The sequence below is a fragment of the Gekko japonicus genome, unplaced genomic scaffold (genome assembly GCF_001447785.1).
Source record: "Gekko japonicus isolate JY-2015 unplaced genomic scaffold, Gekko_japonicus_V1.1 scaffold1031, whole genome shotgun sequence".
Classification (NCBI taxonomy): domain Eukaryota; kingdom Metazoa; phylum Chordata; class Lepidosauria; order Squamata; family Gekkonidae; genus Gekko; species Gekko japonicus.
This window is the reverse complement of record NW_015177041.1, coordinates 458,703-471,293: the sequence shown is the minus strand read 5'-3', so window position 1 is coordinate 471,293 and position 12,591 is coordinate 458,703. Positions and strand designations below refer to the sequence as shown.

The window sequence follows — 12,591 nt, the reverse complement described above, 5'->3', positions numbered from 1 at the left end:
CCCCCCCCCCCCCCCCCCCCCCCCCTTTCGTGTTTGTTCTCAGCGAAGAAGTCCCAGCCCGTTTATCGCTTCCCCTGAGGGAAGGTGCTTCAAAGGTTGCCCTTTTCTGTACTTTTCCCAGCTCCTCAATAACCTTTCTGAGATAAGGCGATCCGTGAGAAAGAGGGCTAGAAATGAAGCTGACAACAGCAGCAACGGCACACAGGGTGTTCCAAATAAAGGAGGAGGCCCCGCGGGGCTACACAAGGGCACCACAGGACCGGCTGTTTTGTTTTCAATTCCCTTCCCAACGGACCCCCCAGCACGGAGTCTGCCTTTTTCGCAGCTGCCGCACAGAGCCAATGTTTCCATCAAACTCTCCACTACATCCCCAAGATCTTTTTCCATACTGGTGCCTTCCAGCTCCCCAGTGGGGTTTTCAACGGAGAGAGACGAGCAGTAGACGCCTCCACCCCACTGAGCCCCAAGAGCCTCCGAGGCCGGCCCACGTGCGCTCCTGGCTCTCCGGGTCCCTGCAGCCCATTCAGGCGCAGCATGAGGGCCCTGGCCGCGGGGGCAGGCACGACAGGTCCAGCCAGGATGACGCTGGGCTTCCTGCCCCGTTCCGGCTTAAGCCTGCCTTGGTGGGGAGGGCGGGGTATGAACGGAATAAATAAGTAAAATGAATAAACTGGGCAAACAGTTTCCGTTTGACAGCCCTGGCCTCTGGCGTGGGATCTCCCCGCAGGGGACCATCCTTTCCCCAAACCAGACTTACAAAATCTGATAGTAATATCATCATTAAAATTAAAGTTAAATTTGGTAAAATTAAAGCTTGTTTTCACATCTGTGGCAAAAAAGCTATTGACTGGGAACACTGGCCACAAAAGGCACCCCAAGGACCACCACGCTCCAGAGCCAGACGCAGGGTGTGCTTTCCGGTGCATCAGTACCTGCTGCAGGGCCCCACCCCGCTGTGTGTCTGCCCGTTCTTCCCCAGTACTCACTGTAGCCCGCCTGCTCTCTACACCCCGGCCTGCTCCATCCCGAAGGGCACCTCCGGGTGCTTGTAACTCAGCAGGACGTCCGTAATACACGTGGAGGGGTAGCAGGAGGTGTTCAAGTGCTGGCTGCCATCCCCTAGGCCGGGGTGCTCCTCACCCTCCAGGTCCTCCTCACACTCTGCAAAACCAGACACAACAAATGCCTTACAAGGGGGAGGGGTGTGCCACCCGACCCCCGCGGTGCTCCCTGAGCCACAGGGGCCGCCCAGTCACGTGCCAAGCATTTCCGGTGGGCTTGGAAGGGCCGGGGGCTGCGAGGGTGTACAGATCCCCTCCCCCCGCCGGAGGGAGGGAGGGAGCCGCCCACCCTGGCCAGGAGTCCAGCTCCACACAGCCCACGGTCAGTCTGGTTGGCTGAAGGCGGCCTTTTCCTGCCTGGCAGGGGCCAGCCTGCATCCTCTTTCACCGGCTGCTCCTCAAGACAGAGCAGGCAGCCTGCGGTGGGCGGGGGCCCACAAGACTCTTCCCCACCGGGCCCCTTGCCGCCTCCCCCTTCCGCAACGTGCATCAGGGAACGGCGCAGCCCCAGAGCCTGGCCTCACCTGCGCTCTCCCCGTCATGGAGTGGCGACTGGCCGAGCACAGCATCCGACATGCGGGCAGAGCTCAAGGCCTTCCCAGCCATCAGACTCATGCCTGCTAGTGTGTCCAGTTGCACCTGGAGGGGAGGGGAGAGTCACGTCCGCATGGCTGCCTTCTCCGGGGCGAGGGGGAAGAAGCTTGCCAAGGGAAACGGAGCCTCCTCCCAACCTCTAGAGGACCAACCACCCCCACAACACCCACGGGAAGAGGAGGCTGCAAACCTACATAGGCATCATCGCTGTTCTGAATGGTGTGGTGTCTCTGCAGAGGCCGGGACCTGTGTGGGGCACCAGAGACCGGTCTTGCAGTGTAGGCTCCTGGCCCGTCGACAGCCGACATCTCCACAGCTTCCCCTGGAGAGTGTCTTTCCATGCCACTTGTGACCATGGAGTCTTTTTTTTGGGGGGAGAGAACAGAGACAAGACATTAAGTCCCTCCCCCGCAAGCCCCCATATCCTTGCAGAGGCCAGGGACATGAGGAGAGGAGGGGGGAATCAGTTCAACTTCATCGGCAGCCTGGTGGGACACGTCACAAACGATGGAACCAGCTCGCTAACCACATATTTGCCTTCGGTGTCTTTGGTGCACCCTGTGAACACGCCTTTTATGGCCCACATCGACTCAGGAGGGGGCACCCGGGGCCAGGGGCTCATACCCCTTGCGCAAAGGCAAGCACAGCCTCAAAATGAGCCACCGCAGAGCGGGGTGCAGGAGCCGGGCGGGTCCTCTTCCCTCCAAGAGGCACAGCAGAGCAAGGCCGAGAGATCCCCCTGCCCCGGGGGCTAAGGTCACGGTCACAGCACAGAACGGGAGACCCCCTGGGGGGCTGTGCCAGGGCCCCCCACAGGCGCCGCGGGCTGGGTCCTCCCGGGAGAGTGCCTGCAGTCACTCAGGGAAGGTGCTCCTCCTTCCAGAGGGCCAGTCAAAGGTCAGACCCTGCAGGAACTGCTGAGTCTGAGGGGCTAAAGATCGCCTTCTCCCTGCCCATTTATGGCTGCCCAGAGCAAATGAGGTGGCTTGGAAGCTCTGCCGCCCAGGCAGGGGCACCGGGGCCACCCCCCCCCCCCAAAAAAAGAGGGGGGGGGGGGGGGGGGGGGAGAGACTTTGCCCGGAATGGCACAGCTCGCTCCGTCTTCTCATTCGAGAGCACGGGTTCTTGTACGTGTGCAGCCCCGGCTGGGGCAAGAAGGGCTCCTTCCAGCACTGGAGCCAGCCGTCCCTGGGGTGGAGGGGTCAGCGTGCTGGGTTGGGACCAGGGTTCCCTCTCAGCTGAGGGAGTGTGAGCCAGCTCACAGTTTTTTAGCCTCCGGCTCACACATTTCGGTCTTAGCTCAGGAAGGAGGGCTCCACAGCAAACTAATTTATGCAGGAGCCAAACTGCTCGCTCACAACTTGAATGCCAGCAGCTCACAAAGTGGAATTTTCGCTCACAAGACACCACAGCTTAGAGGGAGCGTTGGTTGGGACCGGTGTTCCCTCTAAGACAAGTTAGTGTGAACTAGCTCACAGTTTTTTAGCCTCCAACTCACACATTTTTGCCTTTGCTCAGGAAGGATGGCTCCGGAGCAAGCTCATTTATGCAGCAGCCAAATTGCTCGCTCTCAATTTTAATGCCAGGAGCTCACAAAGTAGAATATGTTTGCTCACAAAGCTCTACAGCTTAAGAGGGTAGGCAGACCCAACTCCCCACTCAGCCAGGAAACTACCTGGGTGAGAACACGTCCGTCACCTGCTCTCATCCCAACGGTGCCTTCCATGTACCAAAGACCGCAGGACAGGCTCTCTGCTTATCTCGGTGAAACCACTGAGAGAGGCCAGCTGGAGATTTGGGGTATGGCACCAACAGAAGAACCCCCCCTCCCCACGCACGCACACTCCTTCCCCCATGGGACCCAAAGGAAGCGGTGGGTCTGCTAAGCCAGTGCCTACAATCAGCAAGGGAGTGGATGAGGGTGGGCAAAGCAACTCTACGTCCAGAGGTGCAATCAAGCGAGGGGCTCTGTTGATCCTGGAGGACGGATGCCCCGGCTTCATACCCTTGGAGTGTCCTTGGGCCAGCGGCGGCCAGTGGGGCTTTTGGCTGTCTTTGACCGACACACCAACCACAGTCCCCTCTGGGGAGGCCTGACCCAGCTACAGTCCTCCAGAAGCACAGGCGACCCAGAACGCAGCGGCCCAGTTCCCGGCAGGAGCGGCCTGTGGTGAGCGTCTGAGGGCCAGCCTCGCTGTAGCTGCACCGCCTGCCGGGCTGTCTCCAGGCCCCACGCGAAGCACTGATAAGGCCCCACCCGAACGGGCTGGGACTGGAACACCTCTGGAGCCAGCTCCTTCGATGCGCACCTCCCCACGGGCTTCCGTCAACTGGAGGGGCCCCTGAGGAGCGGAGCTCACTCCTCCCTAGTCTCACGGTGAGAGGGAACACGATCCTGTTTTGCCCTCACCCTCCTCCTCCTCCTCTGTCTGTGGCTGGCGTCTCATGCTCACTGCTGCCCTTCTGCATTCTGCCGACCGGCCTGCCTGAACTGGTTTTGTGCCCTCCCTTCGTTTTGGGGCGTGTTTCTGGTTCACAGCACAGGCCTGCCCTCCCACCGGCTGCCGAGTCTACCTCCCCCCCCCCGCCTTCGAGGAAGAAGGGGCTCTCCGGCCCCGAGCTTCCCAGGGGCAGCGCGCAGGGCTCCCCTCCTCCCCTGAGGATGCCACCTGGTCCCCAGCCAGGCTCCCGGTCCCTCGAGAGGTCAGTCCTGTCTCCAGGGCCTCGGGCAGGCCACCTTCTGCCTGCTCCTTCCAGCCGGAGGTGCCGGTCCCACACCAAGCCCCCTGTGCAGCACCCTGGCTGTGCTCTCTTGCGCAGAGAGCCACGACTGACCTCTTACCGCGTCCCGCCCCCCTCGCCCAGCTCCAGGGGTCCACCACTTCCGGCTGCACCTGGCCTTACCTCTATAGGGCACCTTATTCCGACTGAAGGCGGCGGCGGCTGGGTGGTGGCCGTAAAGGTGCGTCCCAAGCTCTTGCTCAGCAGTCCCAAGCACGGATTCGGGGTCCCCCGGCCCCCCGATGCCCAAGAGCAGCGACGACTCGTGGCAACCTTTGGTCTTATGGTCTGGGAAACCGTCCCTGTCCCCCTCGCACACACAGTCCACCGCCTCCTCCTCCTCCTCCTCCTCCTCCTCCATGCTCTCCGAGTGGACCAGGGCAGGCTGGGGGGCGTACCCATGGGCTGGCATGGAGGACGGGACCTGCGAGATACATTCGTGGGGCCTCACTTTCAAGAGGTGCTGGGGGCTGGTGTGGTGGTGCTGGTGGTGGTGGGGGGGATGGTGGTGGTGGGGGTGGTGGTGTGGGGGATGGTAGGTGTCAGTGTTCTGATAAGGCAAAGACAGCGACTGGCGCTCGGAGAGTTTCTGGGGCATGTGAGCAGCCCCGTGCCCAGCCTCCCCTTGGCTCAGGTGTCGCATCAGCTCCTGAACCTCTTGCTGCTGCTGCTGCTGCCGCCTCTTCATCAGCTCCGCCTGAGGCAGCCGCAAGTCCGCGTGGCCCGTGAGCGAGTGCCGGGGTGACAGCAGGCCGCGCAGCATGTGCGGGACTTGCTGGTGCCGGCTGTAGTCCAGTGGGGTTGGGGACAGCAGCGCCTGCTGCAGGGCGGAGGTGGCGTAGTGCTGCTGCTGCTGCTGCGCGCTCTGGGGGAAGGCCGGGAAGGGCTCCAATTGCGAAACCTTCAGGGCCTGCGTCGGAGGGAATCCCACCGCTGGGGCAGGGCTGTAGCTGCTCGGAGACACGCGGGCCTGCTCCGGAAACAGGTGGGGGTGCAAGTGCAGCTGGTCGTAGCCAGAGGGTGGATACCTGTGCAAATAGGAACAGAGCTTCAGACATCCCAAGCGAGAATGGTTAGGACACAGCAGGGCTGCTGGGCCTTTCGCCACAGCCCAGGAGGGAGCCGGCTTCTCCCGCTCTAGCCGGCCGGCCAGCCGAGACCAGCAGCTGACCCCTCCCCCAGCACTCACCCGACACGGAGGCCCCACTCTCAGCTACACCGGCCAGCCACCACTCCAGCGTGCAACCCAAGGATCAATGCGGCCACATCGGGTTATCCCACAGGCTGCAGCCGAGTCCTGTCGTGGGGTGTGGCGTTCCCCACTGTGTGCACAGTGGGGGGATCTGGGCCACGCTCCGCCAGCAAGGCAGACGTCTGCCGTAGCCGTACCTGTGTGACTCTGCGCTGTCTGTGCTGAGCTGCTTGGAAAGAGGTCTGTGCCCGTAAGTCAGGGAGGCCATCAGGTTGGCGCGATGGTGCATCTGGAGCTGGCTGGCGCCGGGGGCGATGGCCATGCCCTGCCCGGCCTGCAGGAGGCCGCCCGCAAGCACGTCTCCTGGCTCCTGCACCTGGATGGCGACTGACTGTCCTTGCACTGGCTGCGGCACGCCCATGCAGGAGAGGGCCATGGCAGGCGGAGGGGAGCAGCTGCCCGACTGCTGGAAGAGGGCGCTGTGAGAGGGCATCCCTTGGAACTGGGGCTGCGAGGTGGCACCTGTGAGGAAGAGAAAGCCATTCCGTTCAAGGCCCGGTCGTGGGGGGGGAGGCACCGGGGGGGGGGCTGGGCTGGGCTGAGCCTGCTTCTGGAGAACAAGCAAACTCTCCAAGGCTGCGCGCACGGGTGTGGGTGTGTGAATTCGGAAGAGTTCCCACCACTCGGCTCGGATACAGCCAGGGCCTGGACAAACCCAATCAAACAAACAGCATCCTGCCAACCTGTCAGCACTTACTGTGGCTCTGGAGGAGACTGCTGCTGATGGGAGGGGGGCTGCTGTCCGTCTGCCGGAAGAGATGGTTGCTGGGGTGGGTCGGAGGGGGGCTGGACGGCTGGATTCTTAACCTGCACGGTCACACACACACACACACACGCAAAACCAGAGATGACTGCTTCGGAGGGTTGGTCATGTTAGTCATGTGGCAGCAAACTAATCTTTCAGGGGCCACACTCAAGTGGTGCCTTAAGGACTTTATTCCAACATCGATTTTTGTGAGTCGGACCAGTGTTCCCTCTAAACTGAGTTAGTGTGAGCTAGCTCACAGTTTTTTAGCCTCCGGCTCACAGATTTTTAGCCTCCGGCTCACAGATTTTTGTCCTAGCTCAGGAAGGGAGGCTCCTGAGCAAACTAATTTCTGCAGTAGCCAAATCACTTGCTCAAAACTTTAATGCCAGTAGCTCACAAAGTAGAGTTTCTGCTCACAAGACTCCACAGCTTAGAGGGAGCATTGAGTCAGACTCGTGAACGTTTAAGGTGCCACTGGATTCCTTACAAAAAGGTTACAAAAACACTCCTGACTGGATTAAGCAGAGGGAAAGAGCAGCCCTGCCGGACCGGACCAGTGGCCCAGCCAGTCCAGCATCCTGTCTCATACAGTGGCCAAACTAGTTACCATGGGAGGGCCAACGACAGAGCTCAGGGGCCACAACCTTCCTCTGATGCTGCCCTCTGGCTGACTGCCTCTGAACACAGAGGTTCTTTTTAGTCCCCATGGCTTCCAGCCACTGATAGACCTATCCTCCACAAATCTGTCCAATTCCCTTTTAAAGCTGTTTATTCTCCTCTGACCATTACTACATTCTTTGGCAGCGAATTCTGCATTTTAGTCACCTGTTGAGAAAACAAGTATTTCCTTTAATCCGTCCTGACTCTACTGGCCATCAGCTTCAGTGGTGCCCCCAAGTTCTAGTATTCAGGAGGAGAGAGAAGAAGTTCTCTCTGTCCACTCTCCACCTCAGGCGTAACTTTGTAAGCCTCTATCATGTCCCTCCTTTGCCATCTTTTTTCTAGACTGAAGTCCCAGACTCTTCAGCCTTTCCGCATAAGCAAGGTGCTCTAACCTCCTAATCATTTTGATTGCCCTCCTCTGTGCTTTTTCCAGGTCCGCAGTGCTCATTTTGAGATAAACGACCCAAACTGAGCACGGTATTCCAAATAAGGCCGCAACACCAATCTATACAGGGGCATTACGATACTGGGAATTTCATTCTCAATACCCTTCCCACTAATCCCCAGCATGGAGTGTGGAGAAGTGTCTTCCACCCTGGAATTCACCTCTATACTCCAACCACTGGGCCTGTGTTGTTTGTGAGCTAGAACCCAGCCACAGACTAGGAGCTGGCAGAAAGGAGGGAGCCAAAGCACAGAGCACTTCAGTGCTTACATAGGCTAATGGCTCTGATTCAAATGGGACAATGGTTGGCCATCTCACACTGTGCTAGAGTGTACCTCAAGGGACAGGCCGGAAAATCAAAACAATCCCAAGGGACAGACACTCCCAAAGGGAGATTATAAATTCACAGGACAAGAAAAAAGCCCTTTTCTATCTGGTGCAGCTCTTTGTAGAGGCACAAGCCATGAGGGGCTAAGTCTTTACCAAAGGACTCTATCTTGTCCACGTGTCAAGAAACAATGGGGAGCAAATCCCATCTAAGAGAATTGAGGTAACGCTGAACTTTCAACTACGGCAAATTCAAGGAATACTAGCGTGTCCTATTTAAACACTGTTTAGGATAAGTACCAACTGCAGGGAAAGAAGAGTACATGTTTTCACCTTTTCTTTATACCCTTCCTCAACCCAAATGCTCCTACGGACCACATGTATTCTTTTTATACTTGTATAAAGGTCAGTAGTTCAGCAGTTTGAGACCCGGGTGCCGCATGACAGAGTGAGCTCCCATCTCTAGTTCCAGCTCCTGCCAACTTAGCAGTTCAAAAGCAAGACATTGCAAGTAGATAAATAGGTACCACTTCGGTGGGAAGGTAACAGCGTTCCGTGCGCCTTGGTGTTTAGTCATGCCAGCCACATGACCACGGAAACGTCTTTGGACAGCGCTGGCTCTTCGGCTTTGAAACGGAGATGAGCACCGCAACCCTAGAGTCGGATTCGACTGGCTTTTGAGCAAGGGAACCTTTACCTTTACCTAAAGTATACTTATACTTGATATACTTTTATACTTATATCTCGAATGTTCTAAACCTGACCTCTGAAAACATACCACGCCTACTGGGTCTTGCTGTCTGAAGTGTGGTAATGGGGAGGGACACTGGGTTAGCTCACCATCCATGGAGCGTGACCAGTTGGAAAGTGCAAACTTGTGACAGATAATCCATATGCCAACTTGAAGGACCGAAGTGAAAGATGAGGCAACTAGGTGGAACCTGTAAATGGAAATCTAGTGTGCCAGACATGCAGCTCTATCTAGCAGGAGATACTCTAAGAGTTGCTGGTGGCAGCGGATGATTCCCAGTTTGCTTTTGGTAATTATTGGGAGTAAGGGAAAGGAACAGTGTCACTGAGCACATAACTAAGGCAGACATGGGGTTTTACAACCTCCTGTGAACCCAAAGGAATGGGGGGCTTGTGAGTCCATTCCTCCACAGAGTTTACCCTTCTTCACTGCCACCACACACTGAATTGACATTTTCTTTGGGCTTTCCACTACAACCCCAAGGTTTCTTTCCCTCCCAGTGTCAGCAAGTTCAGATCCCATCACCAAAAACCTGGGATTTTTCTGTTCAAGTGTGTACTGCCTTACACTTGCCTACATTGAACTACATTTGTGACACTGTTGTCCACTCACCCAATTTAGAGAGATCCTCCTGGAGCCCTTCACATTCAGCCTTGGTTTTCACTACTCTGAGTAATTTTGTGTCATCTGCAAACGTGGTCACTACACTGCTCACTCCCAGTTCCAGACCATTAACAGACAGAGCACATTACAGTGGCCCCAATACCAATGCTTCTGGGACCTCACTGCTCACTTCCCTCCATTGAAAGAACTGTCCATTTATTCCTACTCTCTGCCTCTTTTCGTGCAACCAATTTTTAATCATCAAGAGGACCCATCATGTTATTCCCTGACTGCTAAGCTTGCTCAGGAGTCTCTGGTGAGGTCCCTCGTCAAACCACCACAAGTGTTTTTGCAACCTTTGATCTTTGGTGGAATCACCAGCACAGGACAAACAGAGAATGTGGAACAGCCTACTTGGAACGGCTGCTCCTCCTCCATCACGTAGGCTGGCTGTGTTGTGGGCAGTGGCCTGGCTGGGTCACAAGAGCCAGGGGCAGAGGGGACAAGCCCAGTCAATCCACAAGCTGAGAACAGCAACTCTTTGCCCAGCTGTGCAGCTGCCTCGGTCAAAGCCAGTAACAGGAGGAGGAGGAGGAGGAGGAGGAGACTGGATTCATACCCTATGGCCCTTCACTACCCAAAGGAGTCTCAGAGCGGCTTACAAACTCCTTTCCCTTCCCCTCCCCACAACAGACACCCTGTGAGGTCAGTGGGGCTGAGAGAGCTCTGACACAAACTGCCCTTTTCCAAGAACAGCTCTTGTCAGAACTACGGCTTGCCCAAGGTCATCCAGCCAGGTGCAAGTGGAGGAGAGGGGAATCAAACCCGGTTCTCCCAGATTAGAGTCTGCACACTTAACCATTACACCAAACTGTAATGGGGGACCTACAGCAAGAAGCCAGGAAAATGCAGTCTCTTCCTTAGGGATTGTACTAACATTTCTTGCATGTTCCTCACACCCAGAGGGGAGAGGCACTCAGCCTTCCTCTCCAGGTGGCATCTTTGCCAGGTATCTGCCCAGTCTTTCCTTGCAAGGTGCCCCAGGGAAAAAGAGATCACAGCATTCCCGCCCAGACTGCTCCCCGGCTGAACTGTTCCTGTCTTTCAGAAACAGCTTCTCCTAGACTTTAACCACACTGGCAGGCCCTGCACTTGTTGGACTTGTCTCAGAGAAGCCCACCGTCGGGAGCACACCAACCCCTGGCAGAGGTGCAGGAGCCAAGCACACTGCGGATCTCGGCACGGGCTGCATGGTCCCCTGCAGCAGCATTGCAGGCCTGGGCACCTCTCGGGACACAGAAGGGCAGAAGATCTCTTACCTCTGCAGCTGGTGCGTGAGAAGAGCCGGCTGGTTTTCTCCCGGTGCCTGCAGTGGCGGGGAGGGCTGCGGAGGACGGACACAATCCTGTTCAAGGCACAGGGAGGGGGGTGGGGAGTGTCTTGGTGAGCAGCAGTAGCGGCATCCACGGCACACTCCTGGCAGCTGCCTACCCACAAGGCAGCACTGCACAGCCGGGATGGGCAGCCGTCCGGGAGAACCAGCCGTCTGGCTACCGGCTAGCAGAGAAATGCTGAAACTCGGGGTGGAGGGGAGCGCGATGGCAGGGAGAGCAAAGAGGCTGCCATGAGCCGGTGGCTGCAGACCGTGGCGCTCTATAGGCTTACCAGAAGCCAGGCACCTGGGGAGGTGATTTCACCACACAGCAGAGGCAGGAGCCGGGGAGGCTCAGCACACACACACACACACCCCTCCCCATACCTGGAGCTGCTGATGCAGGATCTGCTGATGCTGCTCCTGCTGGTACAACACGTGCTGCTGCTGCGTCTTCTCCAGGGTCCTCTCGTCCATGTGGCCCCCATACATCTTCTGGAGCTGCTCACACTCCTGAAACAACACCCCCACCCACACACATGACTTGGGGGGTTTGCTGTTTTATTTTGTTTTCAACTTAATTTTTTTTTAAAAAAACTACCATTGTAAGCCGCCATGAACCACAAGGAAAGGCAGAGGATGAATATTTCAATAAATAAATAAATAAATAAAATGAGTGACATCTGCCCGGGGGCGGGGGTCCACGCATGTTCTTAGGCAGCTCTGCTGTTCTGAATCTGGGGGTCTGGGAGGTATGGCAGTTTGGGAGGTGTGCGGGGGGGGGGGGGGGAGTATCTTTTGACGAATGTTTCAGAGACGCTGAAATACTTGGCACCCTTCCCGTCTCTGTCCCAGCCTAAGGAACGACAGTGTGCGGCAGAGGCAGAGACTAATTCTTCAGAAAGGCTCACACACGGGCCACTTTGTCAAGCCCCCTGGCATAGCTCCCTCCCCCTCCCACCCCAGCTCTCCTTCCCCCTCTTCCACACCTGCTGCAGCTGTTTGATGCTGCTGTGGTTGCCCATCTTCTCCAGCTGGGCCTTGAACGCCTGGATGCTGGCTGCCCCATCGGAGAAACGACGAACCGGAGAGAAGCGCTCCGTGGGAAGGTGCAAAGTATTGGGATCCTTGTAGATGTAGCTGTGCGTGCAGACACACGGAGAACAGGGTCAGGAACAACCACGCTCCCGGCCACCTGAGACCTGGCCCCCATTTCCTCGTTGGACGAAGGGGCACCGCTTCCCACCGCGTCCTCCACGCCATTCTCACAGTTCCGGCAGCACCTGCGATCTCGGGGGCCCGCGGCAACCGACTGTCGTCACATCACACGGCTTCCCAGCAGGCTCTCCCCCTTCCCTTTTTTGAACTCTCAAGTGAGGAGTCGGCAGCAACCGTGCGGGGAAAGAAAGGGGCCCTCCCAAGACAAAGGGAGGGGGCTGCCTTGTCCCGTCTGCCCACTCATTCAGAAAAAACGGGGTGGGGTGGGGACAGTTTCCAAGCCAAGGGCTGAGGGCGGTGTTGAAGACCTTCCACCAAGCGCGCAACTTTTCTGCACCTGGGTAACCAGGTCTGATCAAGAGCCCTCCACCTCCCACTCAGCACCCCCCCCCAAAGATGCTGCAAGGGAGGGGCTACCGGCGCTCCCCTCTGGGGCCAAAGACTAAGGCCCAGAGCCCTCCCTTCAGGCACAGCCGGAACTGCTGGCCCTCGGCCCCAAGTCAGGCGACCGTGAGCACCCGGGGGCAGAGAGGTGTGCCCAGAACAAAAGGGGCTCTACTGCCCACTCAAGACCCCCCCCCATTACTGACCAAACACATAAGTTGGGCTGTCAGGGTTCAGAGAGCCTCGGGCCAGAGGAATGAGTGGGGTGACTGTGTTGGGTAGCGGCTGGAGTGTCAGACCAGAGCATGGGAGGGCCAGGCTCAAATCCCCCCCCCTCTGCCACAAACGGCCAAGTTGTTCCCAGCCTGATCTGACTCACAGGGTGGTTGTCA

At 57.6% G+C, this 12,591-nt stretch overlaps 1 protein-coding gene across 1 annotated transcript in view; it reads right to left on the bottom strand.

Annotated features, from left to right (window-relative positions):
• Nucleotides 1–12,591, bottom strand: part of SIK3 (SIK family kinase 3) — a 43,995-nt gene that overhangs the window by 2,171 nt on the left and 29,233 nt on the right. The window contains exons 15-23 of the mRNA XM_015428056.1: nt 11,587–11,737; nt 10,985–11,110; nt 10,545–10,630; nt 6,386–6,495; nt 5,826–6,150; nt 4,560–5,464; nt 1,850–2,016; nt 1,586–1,700; nt 987–1,161 (exon numbers count right to left, since the gene is read on the bottom strand). Coding sequence (XP_015283542.1) covers nt 1,004–1,161; nt 1,586–1,700; nt 1,850–2,016; nt 4,560–5,464; nt 5,826–6,150; nt 6,386–6,495; nt 10,545–10,630; nt 10,985–11,110; nt 11,587–11,737 — 2,143 coding nt within the window. The 3' untranslated portion in view covers nt 987–1,003. The remainder of the gene's footprint in view (nt 1–986; nt 1,162–1,585; nt 1,701–1,849; nt 2,017–4,559; nt 5,465–5,825; nt 6,151–6,385; nt 6,496–10,544; nt 10,631–10,984; nt 11,111–11,586; nt 11,738–12,591) is intronic.